At 48.9% G+C, this 14,111-nt stretch overlaps 8 protein-coding genes across 8 annotated transcripts; 4 read left to right on the top strand and 4 right to left on the bottom strand.

Annotated features, from left to right (window-relative positions):
* The first annotated feature begins 83 nt into the window (after nucleotides 1-83).
* F4817DRAFT_152817 (uncharacterized protein) lies at nucleotides 84-1,791 on the top strand. The gene has a single exon (XM_049298003.1). The coding sequence runs from the start codon at nucleotides 556-558 to the stop codon at nucleotides 1,639-1,641; it is 1,086 nt and encodes a 361-aa protein (XP_049157900.1). The 5' UTR covers nucleotides 84-555; the 3' UTR covers nucleotides 1,642-1,791.
* Nucleotides 1,792-2,304: 513 nt separating this feature from the next.
* F4817DRAFT_341419 (nucleolar complex-associated protein 3) lies at nucleotides 2,305-4,748 on the bottom strand. Its single transcript, XM_049303748.1, has one exon. It carries the CDS (start codon nucleotides 4,700-4,702, stop codon nucleotides 2,663-2,665), a length of 2,040 nt encoding a protein of 679 aa, XP_049157899.1. The 5' UTR covers nucleotides 4,703-4,748; the 3' UTR covers nucleotides 2,305-2,662.
* Nucleotides 4,749-4,984: 236 nt separating this feature from the next.
* F4817DRAFT_317105 (60S ribosome subunit biogenesis protein NIP7) lies at nucleotides 4,985-5,661 on the top strand (the record flags this gene model as incomplete). Its single annotated transcript, XM_049300766.1, has 2 exons — nucleotides 4,985-5,210; nucleotides 5,324-5,661. The coding sequence occupies 2 exons, from the start codon at nucleotides 4,985-4,987 to the stop codon at nucleotides 5,659-5,661; spliced, it is 564 nt and encodes a 187-aa protein (XP_049157898.1).
* A 151-nt stretch (nucleotides 5,662-5,812) lies between these two features.
* On the bottom strand, nucleotides 5,813-7,764 carry F4817DRAFT_152649 (glutamate 5-kinase). Its single transcript, XM_049298000.1, has 5 exons — nucleotides 7,644-7,764; nucleotides 7,501-7,542; nucleotides 7,093-7,391; nucleotides 6,766-7,036; nucleotides 5,813-6,710 (listed from the first exon to the last, which is right to left on the bottom strand). Exons 1-5 carry the CDS (start codon nucleotides 7,672-7,674, stop codon nucleotides 5,965-5,967), a joined length of 1,389 nt encoding a protein of 462 aa, XP_049157897.1. The 5' UTR covers nucleotides 7,675-7,764; the 3' UTR covers nucleotides 5,813-5,964.
* A 49-nt stretch (nucleotides 7,765-7,813) lies between these two features.
* On the top strand, nucleotides 7,814-9,088 carry F4817DRAFT_152660 (peptidase M76 family-domain-containing protein). The gene is made up of 2 exons (XM_049298001.1): nucleotides 7,814-8,658; nucleotides 8,728-9,088. Exons 1-2 carry the CDS (start codon nucleotides 8,056-8,058, stop codon nucleotides 8,953-8,955), a joined length of 831 nt encoding a protein of 276 aa, XP_049157896.1. The 5' UTR covers nucleotides 7,814-8,055; the 3' UTR covers nucleotides 8,956-9,088.
* A 109-nt stretch (nucleotides 9,089-9,197) lies between these two features.
* Nucleotides 9,198-10,525, bottom strand: F4817DRAFT_359569 (Pkinase-domain-containing protein; the record flags this gene model as incomplete). The annotated part of the gene is made up of 3 exons (XM_049306181.1): nucleotides 9,198-9,329; nucleotides 9,395-10,375; nucleotides 10,451-10,525. The coding sequence occupies 3 exons, from the start codon at nucleotides 10,523-10,525 to the stop codon at nucleotides 9,198-9,200; spliced, it is 1,188 nt and encodes a 395-aa protein (XP_049157895.1).
* A 1,278-nt stretch (nucleotides 10,526-11,803) lies between these two features.
* Nucleotides 11,804-12,673, top strand: F4817DRAFT_152697 (Tim10/DDP family zinc finger-domain-containing protein). The gene is made up of 2 exons (XM_049298002.1): nucleotides 11,804-12,199; nucleotides 12,302-12,673. Exons 1-2 carry the CDS (start codon nucleotides 12,113-12,115, stop codon nucleotides 12,458-12,460), a joined length of 246 nt encoding a protein of 81 aa, XP_049157894.1. The 5' UTR covers nucleotides 11,804-12,112; the 3' UTR covers nucleotides 12,461-12,673.
* A 22-nt stretch (nucleotides 12,674-12,695) lies between these two features.
* Nucleotides 12,696-13,916, bottom strand: F4817DRAFT_359567 (coiled-coil domain-containing protein 55-domain containing protein; the record flags this gene model as incomplete). The annotated part of the gene is made up of 1 exon (XM_049306180.1): nucleotides 12,696-13,916. The coding sequence occupies one exon, from the start codon at nucleotides 13,914-13,916 to the stop codon at nucleotides 12,696-12,698; it is 1,221 nt and encodes a 406-aa protein (XP_049157893.1).
* Nucleotides 13,917-14,111: the final 195 nt, after the last annotated feature.

Below are 14,111 nucleotides of genomic sequence, written 5' to 3'. Positions count from 1 at the left end.
GTAGTGACAGCAGGGAGGGGAACTAGCAGATGCAAATTCACGATACTATTAAAACGTGAATTACCTCTTAAAGGGGAGGAGTAGGTGGAATCCTAAGGTGCCTGCCTGGGGATTTAAATAGTTGAATGAATCGAAGGAAGGAACCATATGGCTGTCTTTCCTATTGTTTCCGAGGCGACAGCATACATGTACAGGTTCGATTACCTATAGGTACCTAGAGGTGCATAAGGCAAGAACTACCTAAGTTTACCTTTACATTATCCTCTCTGCCTGCACATATTCAACCCCATATTTTTACGAGTCCTTAAACACCTTATGAGGTTTTGTTTTGACTTTCCCATCCTTATCTTCTCCTACCAACCTTAGCAACTCTCTGTTGTTGAGCAAGTCAATCCCCCGAAACCCACCATTCTGTATTTTACACCTTGCACGCTTCTACTTCTAACAACCCTCTGAGGCTGTCATAACCTAGTTCTTACAATTTGACGGAGTTACTTGGACTTTCTGTTTGTGATTACTGAAGAGCCCAAAGAAAAGACGAATTCTACCGTCAAGATGTTTGGACATGGGAATATAGAGGACGCGAAAAAGCTACAAGCTTCTTTCACACGCGCAAAATCACCTCGGCGCAATAAACGAAATCAGGAGAGGAGAAACGGAATCAACGCACGACGGGGAGGTGCCTTAGTGAACCATCGCCAGCAACATAACCAATGTGGTCAAGGTAGTGGTGTACAGGGACGTGCTCAACTAGGCTCAAGTTTAATAATTCGCCCTCGAGGAAATACGATGCAGCATCACCCTGTACGATCAACTCAGGGAGGTATTACCCCAACATCTCGCCCTCATGACATGCCTATGTTCCGCGGCACTGGAGAACCACGAGCTGTTCTCACTGAGGGTATAACCCCTCTACAAGGACACTCTGTCTCACAAAACGTAGCCCTTACGATTCCCGCTCCGCAAGAGACATGGCAGAAACGCATTATGTCCTCTAGTGAAGAGGGAAATATTGCACCGAAGCGTCTCAAGGGCGAACTTACGGGGGGTTCGACTCAAATACAAATGCAAACAGCCAACAGCCCTCCTCCGCCGCAGTTTTGTGGACAAATCTTTGGCCCACAGAGTGTAGGCGGCTATTTCCAGACTGCTCAGGCCTCGACTCCATCTCCGGATCAGCTACAATTTACTTATCCACTTCAACCCAATACTACTTTGGTAGACCCTGCTTTGGCATACAGCTCCGATGCTTCTACCTTAGTCTCTCAACGAGCCCCTTGGCACCATCACTCGGATTCTGTACAATCCGAGACATCGCTCCTTGATGAAGGGGGTGAGCCGGTTAGCCAAGACGTGATGCAATTCACTACTAGGAACGAGGCTCGCCAAGATGATGATGTGGCCATGGGTGGTGTGGAGACAAGAAGCAATGTCAAAGGAGGCCTTAAAGCTTCACGGTGGAATCCTGACAACCCTAATCATTATCCCGAGAAAGATTTTCCTGAGCACTTCTGGGGAGAGCCCATGCGTGTTGATCCGCCAACTCAGGAAAGACGTGGTCCTTCCGTTCCAACCGGCCAAACTGTGATCAGTGGTATCTCCAAAGGACCTGGTCTCGCAGACTCTCGCTGGGCTTCGTAAAGTCAACTAAGAGAGTCGCTATACCGAACCCCAAGTCTCTATTGTGGTTGTACCTATGTTATTACCAGCCTCATTTTTTCTAGGACTGCCAGCTAGAATACCTCAGGTATTCAGTACTTATGTTCATCGTTACGCATATGTGAAAGCTCCTTTTCGGATTCATTCAGAACATCGACCATACGGGCTTAATGATAACGACGATATGTAATTTTATGTCACTAAATTTGCGACCAACCCCCTCGACTACCTACTTACCTAGGTATTAATGTTTTATCAACCGCTACTGCGAGATCCCAGGCAATGGCGAACGAACGACTACATGCCAACCTCGGCAACCCCCCGGCACGTCACTTAAGACTGGAACCCCTTTCTGTAAAGGCGGGGATACGATCATGGAATATCGGTTTCTTTTCTATTGACTTGACTCAGCATATCTTCTGCCAAGCTAGTAGCAGACAGCTCTCTAGTCGAAGCTAGTCGTGTTGTTTCCTTATTTTCACGTTGTTACGCAGATCATGAGCTCGTGTAGTTTAGTAATTCGTTTGTGTTGTTCGTATTTATGCGTGGCATTAATTAGGGGCTTAGGAGCACACAGTAACTTAGACATGTATTATATCACGCCTTAGCTCGGCGGCCTTGTACACAGAAGCATAATAATAATACGTTATGAGCCACGATGCCATTTGTTTCCAACAGTGAAATTGCAAGAATTGGCACCTTAAGCTAATTGGTAGAACAGCATGGCGAGGGTAATAATGAGGACTATGAGCAACACCAGCCTCCTAACATAAGTGTTCGAAATAAACCTCAAGCTTCATCGACGAAATCAGTCGATCTTATCATTCATAATTCTCATACTCCTAAGCGGCAGAATTTACACTCACTACGTAAAACGAGATTCATAGATAGCATTAGAGGCTCAACTTCGTACAAGGTATATATTAACCCTCGTCCTCTACCAAACCACCATATCCCAACCTCCCAACCCCTCCCCTTTCTCTAACCCCCCTTCCAAACCACTCTACTTCTCCGCCAAACTCAGACTCTTCTCCACAATCCCCACCCCCCGTCTAACAGCAGGACAATAATGACGGCGCAGTATCTCTCCCTCCCAGACCGTCGCCGCAAACGGATTACTCGCCTCGGCACTATCAGCCAGCGGGTTGAACGCGCCGTCGCCCTTGCGCTCCTCCGTGTTCCACAGCGCAGCTATGCGGCGGCCGTGCGTCCCCGCCACGTCGGCGAGGAGCGCGAGTAACGCCTGCGCCGACTTCTCCGGCATGTGCAGGGCGGCTGTCGTGAGCTGCTTTGCGAAAGCTGCTAGGCGGACGGGGGGGACCGAGCGCAGGTTCCAGTGCGGCAGGAGGACGGCTGTTAGACAGCGGATTAGTAGGACGGTGGTCGTCTGCAGGTTGACTTTGTTGCCGGAATTCCGGCTCTTGTCGCGAGCCTGGGACGGCTTGTCTGGGTCGGGGAGATGCAGGGAGCGCGCGCCTAGCTCGAGGTCGGGGTGTAGGCTTAGGGGGTAGAGGGTCTGGTAGAGGTGTGTTGTGAAGAAGGAGAGGTCGAGATGTAGGTCCGCGCGAGCATTATGTGCGTCCTGACCCGCGAGTAGCGCGAACGCGGTCGTAGTGCAAAGGAGGGCTTCGCGGGAGGGGTTGCGGATGGGCGTGTCGTCGTCTTCTACCTCCTCGCCCTCTTTGTCCTCCGTGTCGTCTTCCTCAGACGCGCTGCTATGCCGGATAAGGTCCTTCAGCGCCTCGAGGAGGTCACCGAAGAAGTTTTGGTTGATTAAGTGTGCGTATTTAGATAGACCTTCCAGGACGGCGCCCATGAGATGTGGCACTCGCATCTTAAGGATCCGGAAGTATGTACCAAATACGAGTTTCAAGGTTTCTCCCTCCATGCGATCCCGTTCTTCGTGCTGAACGAGTGCGTCGGCTGTGGCCATATCCTTTTGCAGTGCTTTCTGTTCCTTTACGCGTTTTCGCTCTCGCTTGGTCCGGAACGCCCACTTCGACTTGGGCTTTTTGCTAGTATGGTCGTCATCCATACGTTCCACGGAGTCCTTCGATCCCTTTCCGGAAAAGTCCGATAGTAGATGGAGGTGAAGAAATAGGTTGACAACGCTCTCATTCACTTGGTACTCCCTGGCTTTCATCATCTTGGAAAGAAGCGAGACTGCTTCCATGGATGGGCGGCCCTCTTCATCTTCTTCGAATAAGGTTTCAAGTGCTTGAAGACACTTATTGAAGTCGTCGTCGACACGCCTCGTACTCAGCTTCCCGACTAGTATCTTGACTAGGTCGGATCTGAAGTTGAAATGGGGCACGGCGGTTAACAGGCTGCAAGCACAAGAGATAGCAACACTCGCGACGCCTTGTGCATGACTGGTCTTCGCATGTTTGGTGAGTTCCTTTACATATGCCTGATAGCCCGAGATGAGACATGTCTCGTAGGTTCGCAACTTCCTCACGTCCTTTGATAGCTTCTCCTCTGGCCCATCCTCAGCTACAGGTCGTATTCGATAGCCGGGAATAACATCCTTATATACTGTGAGCTGTGTGGCTAAGGCGAGCTTCTGTATCGTTGGAATTCTGGACTGTCCAATCTTAGCTAGGGCCTTGAAGGCGCCAGTATTTTCATCAGGAGTCTCGTTGAGAATCAAAGCTATCTTAGCCAGCTCTTCTTTAGCTTCTAAGATCTGTTGACGCTCGGGTATTTTAGGCTCTTCGGGGGCCTTTCTCTCCCGAGCCTCTTCATCCTCAGACACATCCTCGGCACCATCTAACCAGTCCTCGTCGCTTTCAATGGCTTGGAAGTTACTTTCTGGCGCTGACATATGCTGCACGCGCCCACCTGGAAGTTTTAGAGGAAGTCGAGTATTCTCTTTCTCCTTTTTCTTCCCTTTCCTCGCTTTAGTTTCATAGTCTTGCTCTAGGTCCCAATTTGATGCATTTGTTAAGAATGCTTTCTGGATCTTTGCACCAGACTTCCGAGACGAGCGCTCATCATCTCCGGGTGGAGTAAGCTTCCTTTTCTTTACAGGTCTGGATGCCATTGTGAAATGTTGGAAAAATGATAAAATGAGATGTTCGCAACTTGTGAGATGCGATGCAGAAACTCAAAAATTCAAAGATGAGCAGCGGACCCCTGTCTATCAGACCCACTATATACGCAGGTACACCAATAGGAATAGTTCCGCGGTACCTATACTCTTTCACCGCCAAAATTTCCAAGTGGCAGAATTTTTTCCTATGTCTACAGTTCTAAAGTAGGCCCCGCGCTCTCTTGTGTATAGCATTATCCAATTTACTTGGCGCATACATAAAATACCGTCAAGATGCGACAGCTTACAGAACAAGAAACGAAAACGCTTTTCGAGAAGCTGGCCAATTATACAGGAAATTCGCTAAAGAACCTAATTGCGCCGCTCGACGACTCGCCCGACGCCGATCGCTATGTCTTCCGTCTGAATCGCGACAGAGTATACTATGTCCTACTCTCCGTCGCCAACTTAGCTACATCGATATCAAGGGATCATCTTGGGTCACTGGGTATCTGCTTAGGTATGCCAACAATGTTTACTTATAAACTTACCTCTTTCTCCTTAAAAATCTCATATCCATACAGCACAAACCTGGTCAAGTATAGCTCGCTAACAAGAAATCTTCACGAACAGGCAAGTTCAGCAAGACCGGAAAATTCAGGTTACACATAACAGCGCTACCTATCCTAGCCGAGCATGCGCGGTACAAGCTGTGGATCAAGCCCAATGGCGAAATGCCCTTCCTTTACGGCGGCAATGTCGTCAAGGCCCACGTCGGCCGCTGGTCTGACGACTGCCCTAGCCACCAAGGTATCGTCGTCTACAATATGTCCGACACGCCCCTCGGCTTCGGCGTCACCGCCCGCAGCACCGCAGAGGCCCGACGCCTCGACCCAACCGGCATCGTATGTTTCAGGCAGGCCGACTGTGGCGAGTATCTCCGAGACGAAGACACCCTTTTCGCGAGCTGAGCGGGCACAAATTGGGTGGGGTGACGGATGTATGTATATACGAGGAGAGAAGAAGAAAAAAGGACGATCGGTGGCTTTTGACACTAGAAGATGGCCTGGAGTTCGGAATTGGCTTGAGCTTTGTGCATTCAGGGGCGTTTGCGGCTATCTACAAGTAACTCTCCATGTGACTTTGGTCTTTTCTACGAGACAATATAAAAACATTCTTGCGGTGGCCGATGATCTACCCCTTATTAAACTTCTTTTTTGTGTCCGTATAACTCCTTACCTCCTTACGCCGTCAGTCTGCGAAGTAGCCAGCTTCTATAAGCTGATGTCGTTTTCGTAAGCGGCCACCCCTCCGTTCTCGTTCAATTTGTCAAACACAGGTGTTACTGGCCGGCTCTCCCTACGGAGCAAACTGATGCTATCTCGATCGGCTATGTACTCGCTGTCAGCGTAGCCTAGCAGGGTCTCGATCTGCGTGCTTCGGTGCCCCTTAATTCGGGCGATCTCGGGCGCCGCATAGTTAACCAGTGCTCTCCCAATCTCGACCCCCGGGCCCTCCCAGATTTTGCCGTCTGGTCCTGGTTCTGATCGCCTCTCTACGACCACGATACGAACGGCTTCATGCTGCGCAAAGTTTCCCTCTACGTCTAAAACGCCTACTGGGAGAAGGCCGGCTTTGTCCGAAAGGGCGCGGTGAGCGCCAACATCGATGTAAATCGTGCCATGCGGCGCCAGGCCGTGAAGGATCCAGAAGTAGCGGTCTCTGATAGGTTGAGAGAGCGGGAGAAATCGCGTGTGCAACGGTGGTTTCTCTAGTTCGTTAAGGGATAGAGATACTGTGGACCTTGATAGAGGATCTTCCGCATCGTCATCTACCACAGGTGTATGTACTGACGATGTGCATTTTTTGCTGGCTTGCAAATAGCGAACAATTTTGACAATGTTTCCCGGTGAGGATGATCGAGTGATGACTGTAGTGACGCCAGCAGACGTTGCGAGCCTAGCAGCAACGATCTTTGTACTCATACCACCAGTTCCCAAAGAAGATCCAGCACTAGATACTAATATCGCATTAATAATAAGATTCACCAATGTTCTACATGATTATAGCCTTACCATCCGCGCGAATTTCCCCAATATCTTCCACCACCTCTATGGGTTTAGCATCGGGATTTGTCCGTGGATTCTTGTCGTACAAGCAGTCGACATCCGTCATCAGAAAAAGGAAGTTGGCGTGCACCATAGCGGCAGTGATGGCTGATAGCGTGTCATTGTCACCGAACTTAATCTCAGCAACTGCTAAAGTGTCGTTTTCATTTACAATGGGTATAACACCCATCTCCAAAAGTTCTAGGACAGTATTCTGGGCATTCAGATACTTCGTCCGCTAAAAAGCACTATTAGTTGGAACACTTTCCTTGACCGAAAGTCTTTTTTACTTACATCAGCAATATCATTTCTCGTCAAGAGAATCTGAGAGATAGGCTGACGTAGATGTCCAAATAGACTATCCCATAGACTCATCAAGCGACATTGGCCAATAGCTGCGAGCGCTCGTAGCTTGGATAGGTGCTTTGGTCTCTTGTCGATGTCCATCCGCTGAAGACCGACACCAATAGCACCAGAAGATACGATGATGACCTTATGGCCATCTTTCCGGAGCTTCACAGCTGTCTCGACAATAAGAGTCAAAATCGACAACAGAGGCTCATGTGTCTTCTCATCAACGATGGAACTAGTTCCTAAGTGTAAGTTAGTTCAATATCGACCCATTCGTTTATGTATTGTTACATAAGGTTATTGCTCAAGGAATAAAAACTCAAACCCAAGTCTTTGACGACTTTGACTTACCAAGTTTGATAACCACTATAAGTGGCTTAGGGCCCTTCATATCTAATAACACATTAGTGATGGCAGCTTCGAAACATGAGATTTAGAAAAATAAGAGATCGTTACACAGGCAATATCCTTAACAAATAAAAATCATGACTTACAAGGCGTTGTTGGCCCCCCTGGATCTGCCATGGCTGTCAAGGGCGTGTTGGCGACTTACAGGGAATAATTCTTGTGGAGAATTATACGATTTACGGGTTTTGCTATGTAATAACTGTAATCATTGGATGGCAACCACAAGCTGAGAGGTCCTTTCCGCTTACACTTCGGTGGAACCCCCAGCCGAGATCGGAAATTCTAAAAAGGCTGATCCGGAACCCGACCTTGCCCCTACCTATTAGCCCATACCTAAAGGTACCTATTCCGTTATTCCGCGCTAGATCTAACGGACCGCAAAAAGATCGCGAGTTAGCTGCTTACCCGGACCTGGAAATTGACAGCCGTCATTCCAATAAAGTTCACACACCTTGTCTGAACTTTCCAACGGCAACAGCAAATCCATTCCATTCCATAATGTCGTCACAACCGCAACCGTCAGAACAACCCTCGAAACCCCCTCCATCCCCCTCCCCCTCCTCTTCCTCCTCCTCAACAACAACATCCCCACCCGCATCCTCAGGCGCGCTCCCGCGTAACCTCGAAAACGACCCAGCACGAACCGGCTTCGACCCACAGACAGCATGGTGGGTCAACTACTTCAAGATCCTAACGGGCGGCGTGACCGACGAAGGCGTATTCCACTACCGCGAGTGGCGGTACCGCGTGCACGAGGAGCGTGACTGCAAGCGCTGCGAAGAGTATCGGGACTGGGCGTTTGCGCACTCGCCGACCGTGCGCTTCATGCGCGAGAAGGTCGAGGCTCTGAACGGACGTCTCGACAAGGACAACGTCGTGTGCCGCCGGTGTCCCGCCCGCCTCACAGACGACGGCCAGGTCCATCGGTCTTCTGGCGGGTTCAGTCCCGACCATGGCATTTTGATATGTGCCAATGAGGTCCGGAATCGTGGGCACTTAGAGGATACCCTGGCTCATGAGATGGTGCATGCTTGGGACCATTTAAGGTGGAAGGTCGACTGGATGGGCGATAAGGACTTGAAGCATTCGGCTTGTACAGAGGTATTGCTACTCTTTTCCTTTCCGTGTTTAGTATGAAAACACGCGAGTTTTACTGACATTGTACTCTAGATCCGAGCAGCAATGCTGAGCGGCGAGTGTAGATGGGCTAGGGAGGCCTGGACGAGAGGGAACTGGAAGTTAACGCAGCAGTTCCAAGACTGTGTGAGGAAACGGGCAGCGCAATCCGTCTTAGCTCGGCCGCGATGTAAAGACGATGTACAAGCAGTCAAAGTGGTGAACCAAGTGTGGGACTCATGTTTCTCGGACACCCGGCCCTTCGACGAGGTCTACAGATGAGCGAAACCGATCGAAAACTCGCTTTCGGGCAAACGCTGTATCTATCACCTGTACTATAATTACCCTCCCGTCGGGAGTCTAGCCAGGCGGCGAACAAGGTCTGCGTTTGTAACTTCAAATGATGGTACGCAATGGTATCCGACTCCCCTAAGCATGCAAATTCCCCAACCCGATTAATCCATCGCCCGAACGCCTCGCCTTGCCTTGCCTAAATATACATGTGAATTCATTCCATTAATTCGTCATTTTTCGCTAGAACGATCCTTCTTTTCCCTGTTTGAGGCGCGCTCTCCCCTAATGCAGTGCTTGACAATCCATGGGTGCGTCTGGACCTGTTCCAACGGTATCCTTTTTTGAGGGTCAAGAACCAGTAGCTATATTCCTGTGTTAGTGGAAATGTTCGTCTGTGTAGGGAGTGTGGTGTTTAGGTAGCTCTCACCTTCTTGATAAGATCCCTTGCCTCAGGGCTAACAAACGAGGGGATAGTCATGTCTGCCTTCGCAATTCTCCTTTGCGTCATGACTGGTGTGTCCTCGAACGGTGCTTCTCCCACCAGAAACTCGTACGTCAACACACCTAAACTCCATAGGTCCACCTTCTCGTCGTAGTAGTTATCCGAGCTGCCAGGCTTGATCATCTCGGGCGGGAGGTAATCAAGAGTACCACACATGGTCTGGCGACGACTATTCGGCGCATGTACGCTCCAGCCAAAATCGGAGATCTTGATCTCGCCGTGAATCCCCATAAGAATGTTCTCCGGCTTGATGTCCCGATGGATGACATGCTTGCGGTGCAAGTATCTCAGGGCGCTCGCCATCTGGGCGATGTACTGCGAAGCCTTCCACTCGGGGAATCGCTGCTCCCTCCTAAGGTGCTTATACAGCTCGCCCTTACCCGCAAACTCCAGAATCAAGAAGACCCGCTTGCTGTCGTGAAAGTGACCAAACAGCTGTAAGATGTTGGGATGCCTCAAATTGCTCTGGATTTCGATTTCTCGCCGCACCTGCTTCTCAACCCGACCCTGCTCTAGCTCTTTCTTGTGAAGGACCTTCAAGGCACAGATATAGCCGCTCGTCCGCTCTCGCGCTAGATAAACTCTTCCAAATTTACCTTTCCCTAATGGCTTCCCAATCTCAAACATGCCAAGATGGAACTCTTTTGGTAGAAATGGCTGATCAAGGAGAGACGCCGACTTCCGCTCAACCAGTTCTTTTTCATCGGACGATGCCTTTGATACCGTACTGACAGTGGGAAGTGGTTTTCTAGTAGGTGAGGGAGGTGGTGCACCTTTATTACGTTGTGCAGCCTGTGATGGGAGAGTGACTGTAGTAACGGTATTTGCACTCTGCGCTTGAAGAGCGACCTTAAAGAGGTTTGGACGGCTCGAACTATGTGCTGTTTGTGTTGTACTCCCAATAGTCTATACACATAATCGCAATCGCAAGTCAGTAGTCTGTTTTTCACACCTAGGGAATATAGCGGTGATGGGACAAACCTTGGGTTTTTGATAATCATTCTCATCATTGACGGACAAACGCCCAAATTGGGACTCCAGTGTTCGAGCTGCCATTGTTTCCAGCTTAGTAGGCCGCTCTATCATTGAATCGAGAAGTTTAGGGAGATGTGAGGCTATTCGCTTGTCAATCGGATGACTTTGAAAAAATAAGAATCGGGGTTGATAGTTGGAGAAATAAATGCTGGCATTGTTATTAGCAAATATCCCCTTGTTGACGCAGCAACCATTGATAATCCATAAGATCCATAATTAATCCCCCAAAAATTACTGTGGTAAATCCCTGTCTGGCAGGTACGTCCTAGACAAGTTAGGTGCTTATTAATCTCAGCAACAGCTATCCGTATGCAAAGTGTAACTCATTTATTTTGGGAAAGTTCGGAATCAATCAATTGATTGAATGAGTCTTTATAATAGCTCTACGTACCTAGGTACTTTATACAACTTCTGTTTAGCAATCCTGAGTCAGGTACGAGATAACTACAGCTGTGAACAAGCCAAACAAGGACCCTGTAAGGTCCGCTATCCAAAAAAAGTAGCCAATTAGATCTGACCAATACAAATTTACTGCCAGTGGAACCCCACCAATTTAAGAGGTTAAGCCAAGTGAAGCCGGTGAGTTGTAACACTTTACACACCAATTCTCTCAATGTGAATGAAGCAAGACAGATATAAATCAAGTCATAAAAATGATACCATTTTGAAAGGAAAGTCGAACATAGCAAGTGGTGTCGATATAACTATGGTAAAGAAAACAGCTAAGAACAAGATGCTAATACCCTCACTGTTTCATTCTAGACGTCAAGATACCTTTCATCCGACCTTGGTGTCGCTACGAAGTCTGGTCTCTCTGGCCAAAGAAAGTTTGTATCGCAGCCTCTATTTCTAGGTGAGACCTTACTCGGTCCCCTTTAAGGGAGCAGGACCGATCCATCAATATTAGTGTCTTCGCATTCCTTACCGTGTGTGCAGATATCCTTCAGCTGCTGAAGTTTTATGAAGGTTCTGAGGCTGGGCCAGGTTAATGAGGAGGGTACGCCACAACCTTTCAGAATATCTCATATAGCATCCCCCAGGACAATTCCTCCTCCTCCTTATGACGCTATAGTTTAAGCCTGGTGGTACCGAATAGAACAATACGATTCCAACATATTTGGCATGGTAAAATAATATTCGAGACAACCTAAAACCCTTCAAACGGGCTTCTAATAAAATAAACGGGCATACTAACCACCGCAGACTGCGCAGTTATTATTGTCCCCATTCATGAAGAAAAGTAATTAATAAAAACATATAGATTACTGAGGTATCCAGATATTATAGAAGTAAAAAAAACCTCTAGGAATGATCAAGACCAATGTTCGTTGGCGATATATTCAAATAGTCAAGCCACATCTATATACGCAGATACGTCATAAGTGCTTAAAGATAAGGACACAAGCCACAATCAATTGCCCACCACTGCGCCAAGTCCTTTAGCACAGTTACTTCAATAGTTGTACCGTGCAAAATAATCAATGAAGCTTCAACTTTTTCGAGAAGCTCCAATCCCACCAAGATAATCCGAGACTCAACTAGCCTCACCACCGGCCACAACCACGCCCATATCAAAGACTTAGGCTACATAATCAAATAACAGCCATCATGGACTCCTCCGAATCTATCAAGGCCGAGGTCATCAAGCAAGTCAAGACCCAATACGCCCTAGAAAACGCAAGACTACTAATCGAGGTACGTATTACCTAGGTTAGAGATAAACGCCTATCCACACCATGCCAATCCCTAAAACCCGTCTGAGATGCAAGTGAACTAACCCGATATGCTACCGTGCAGAAGATTAACGAGCACTGCTTCGAGAGGTGCGTGCCCAAGCCGGGCCCCTCGTTTTCGAGCGGCGAGTCGACCTGCTTCACCCAGTGCATGGAGAAGTACATGTCGGCATGGAACTCAGTAAGCTCGACATACATCGACCGATTACGACGGGAGCAGTGAGCTAGACGTCCGGGTTTGGAGGCTGCGTCGCACATGTCAACGCGCCCCTACTCGATGTACATTAGAATCCGCCATGTTGCGAGCCGCAGCCGGCAATGGGAAGAAATGGAGGGGCATTCTCACGGTGGGATCGGGACAGCGGAAGGATAGAATGTACAATATTATCAAGGCCGCTATATCATGACGGAGGATATCCCATCTTGAATAGAAGATAGTGTGGACACGGACACTCTGCTCATGACGCTTCTGCGGAAGCTTTCTTCTTGGCTTCTTCGGCCTCTCTCTTACGTGCCAGATATCTTTCGCGCGCGCTCGAGACGTCGGTCTCGGTCTTGCGGCTCTTGGACGCGCGTTCGACCTTTTGCCTCTCCTCTTCCTCCTCGGCTAGAGATCTCTTAAGAGACTGTTCCAATTGCGCCTCGAGCATGCGAGATTGCCTTTCGCGCATCGCCTGCTTGCCGCCGGAACCGACAAAGTTGCGAGACTGGTCCCTGTCGTCCCTGCGATCTGGGCCCTTGCCGGTCTCTTTTCGAGGGTCTTGTCGTTTTGGTGCGCCCAGGTTGAGACCTCCCTTTAGCAGCTCGCGTTTATCCACTACTTGGCCATCTTCGTTGATAGCAATTTTACCGCCTTTCTCGTTGATTTCTCTTGCCACATCTGCGTCCGTCTTGACTTTCTCCTCTGGCACGTCTTCGTCCTCTTTCGGCCCGGTCTTCGCGCGCTCTTCCGCCGCCTTGATAACTTCAGCGTGTCGTTTATCGCCCCTTTCCAGTAGATCCTTGTAGAATGCAGTCATGCCACCGCCTTTATTTTTCTTAGCTTCCTCCTCCTCGCGCCTGCGCTCCTCTTCTTCAATGCGCCTGTTCTCCTCTTGTTGTTTCTTGTATGCTTCCGTGACAAACTTCTCCTTGTCCGCGTACTCCTCGCCTTCTTCCGCCCGTTCTCGCGCGATCTTCTTCTCTTCGGCAATTAGGGCGTCGCGTTTCCGTACGGCGGCAGACGCCATCAAGTTCTTCATATACTTGGGCTTGCGCTCGATATCTTCTTGTGTAGCCTTCTTCTCCGGCTTTAGGGAATCGTAGACCGCATCATAGTCGTATATCGATGGATCCAACTCCTCGGCGGCTTGTTGGTGTTTACGCGACTCTAAGGAGCTCGACAGATCTCCAAACATCGAAATCTGGGGCTTCTTGCTCTTGCCGTTCAAAGATTTGGTAGATAGACCATTTTTCAGCTTTGGAGGGGGGTTCTTATTTGATTGATGGCCAGGCGATACTGTTGTAAAATCATCTAGCTCTGATATCTCGGTAGCTTGAGGACCATCGGCTGAACCGTTCGCATCGTCGTCTGATCCATCATCATCGCCAAACATTGGTTTCCTTTTCGAGGGAGCAGGTTTCGAAGCGCCCGGCTTCTTGGCGAGGTTTAAGCCAAATGATAGCCCTGGCTTACTCATATTTGCAGTGTCCGACCTTCGTGTATGAAAGGTTGTTCCAGTCGGTGGTGAAGCTGCCTTTTAGAAAGGTGGCGCGGAGGGTCCACTGTATTACCGGCTATGTACATATGTACAAAGTAGACGCTAAAGGATAGCAATTCCGATTAGATAAGATTAAGCTTAAATATTATCGGTACTAGTAAAGGTAACTTCCCT

This window comes from Daldinia loculata (assembly GCF_022478755.1).
Source record: "Daldinia loculata strain CBS 113971 unplaced genomic scaffold F4817scaffold_33, whole genome shotgun sequence".
In the NCBI taxonomy this organism is placed as follows: Eukaryota; Fungi; Ascomycota; class Sordariomycetes; order Xylariales; family Hypoxylaceae; genus Daldinia; species Daldinia loculata.
Note: the sequence above shows the minus strand (reverse complement) of the source record. Positions and strands in the feature narration are given on the sequence as shown.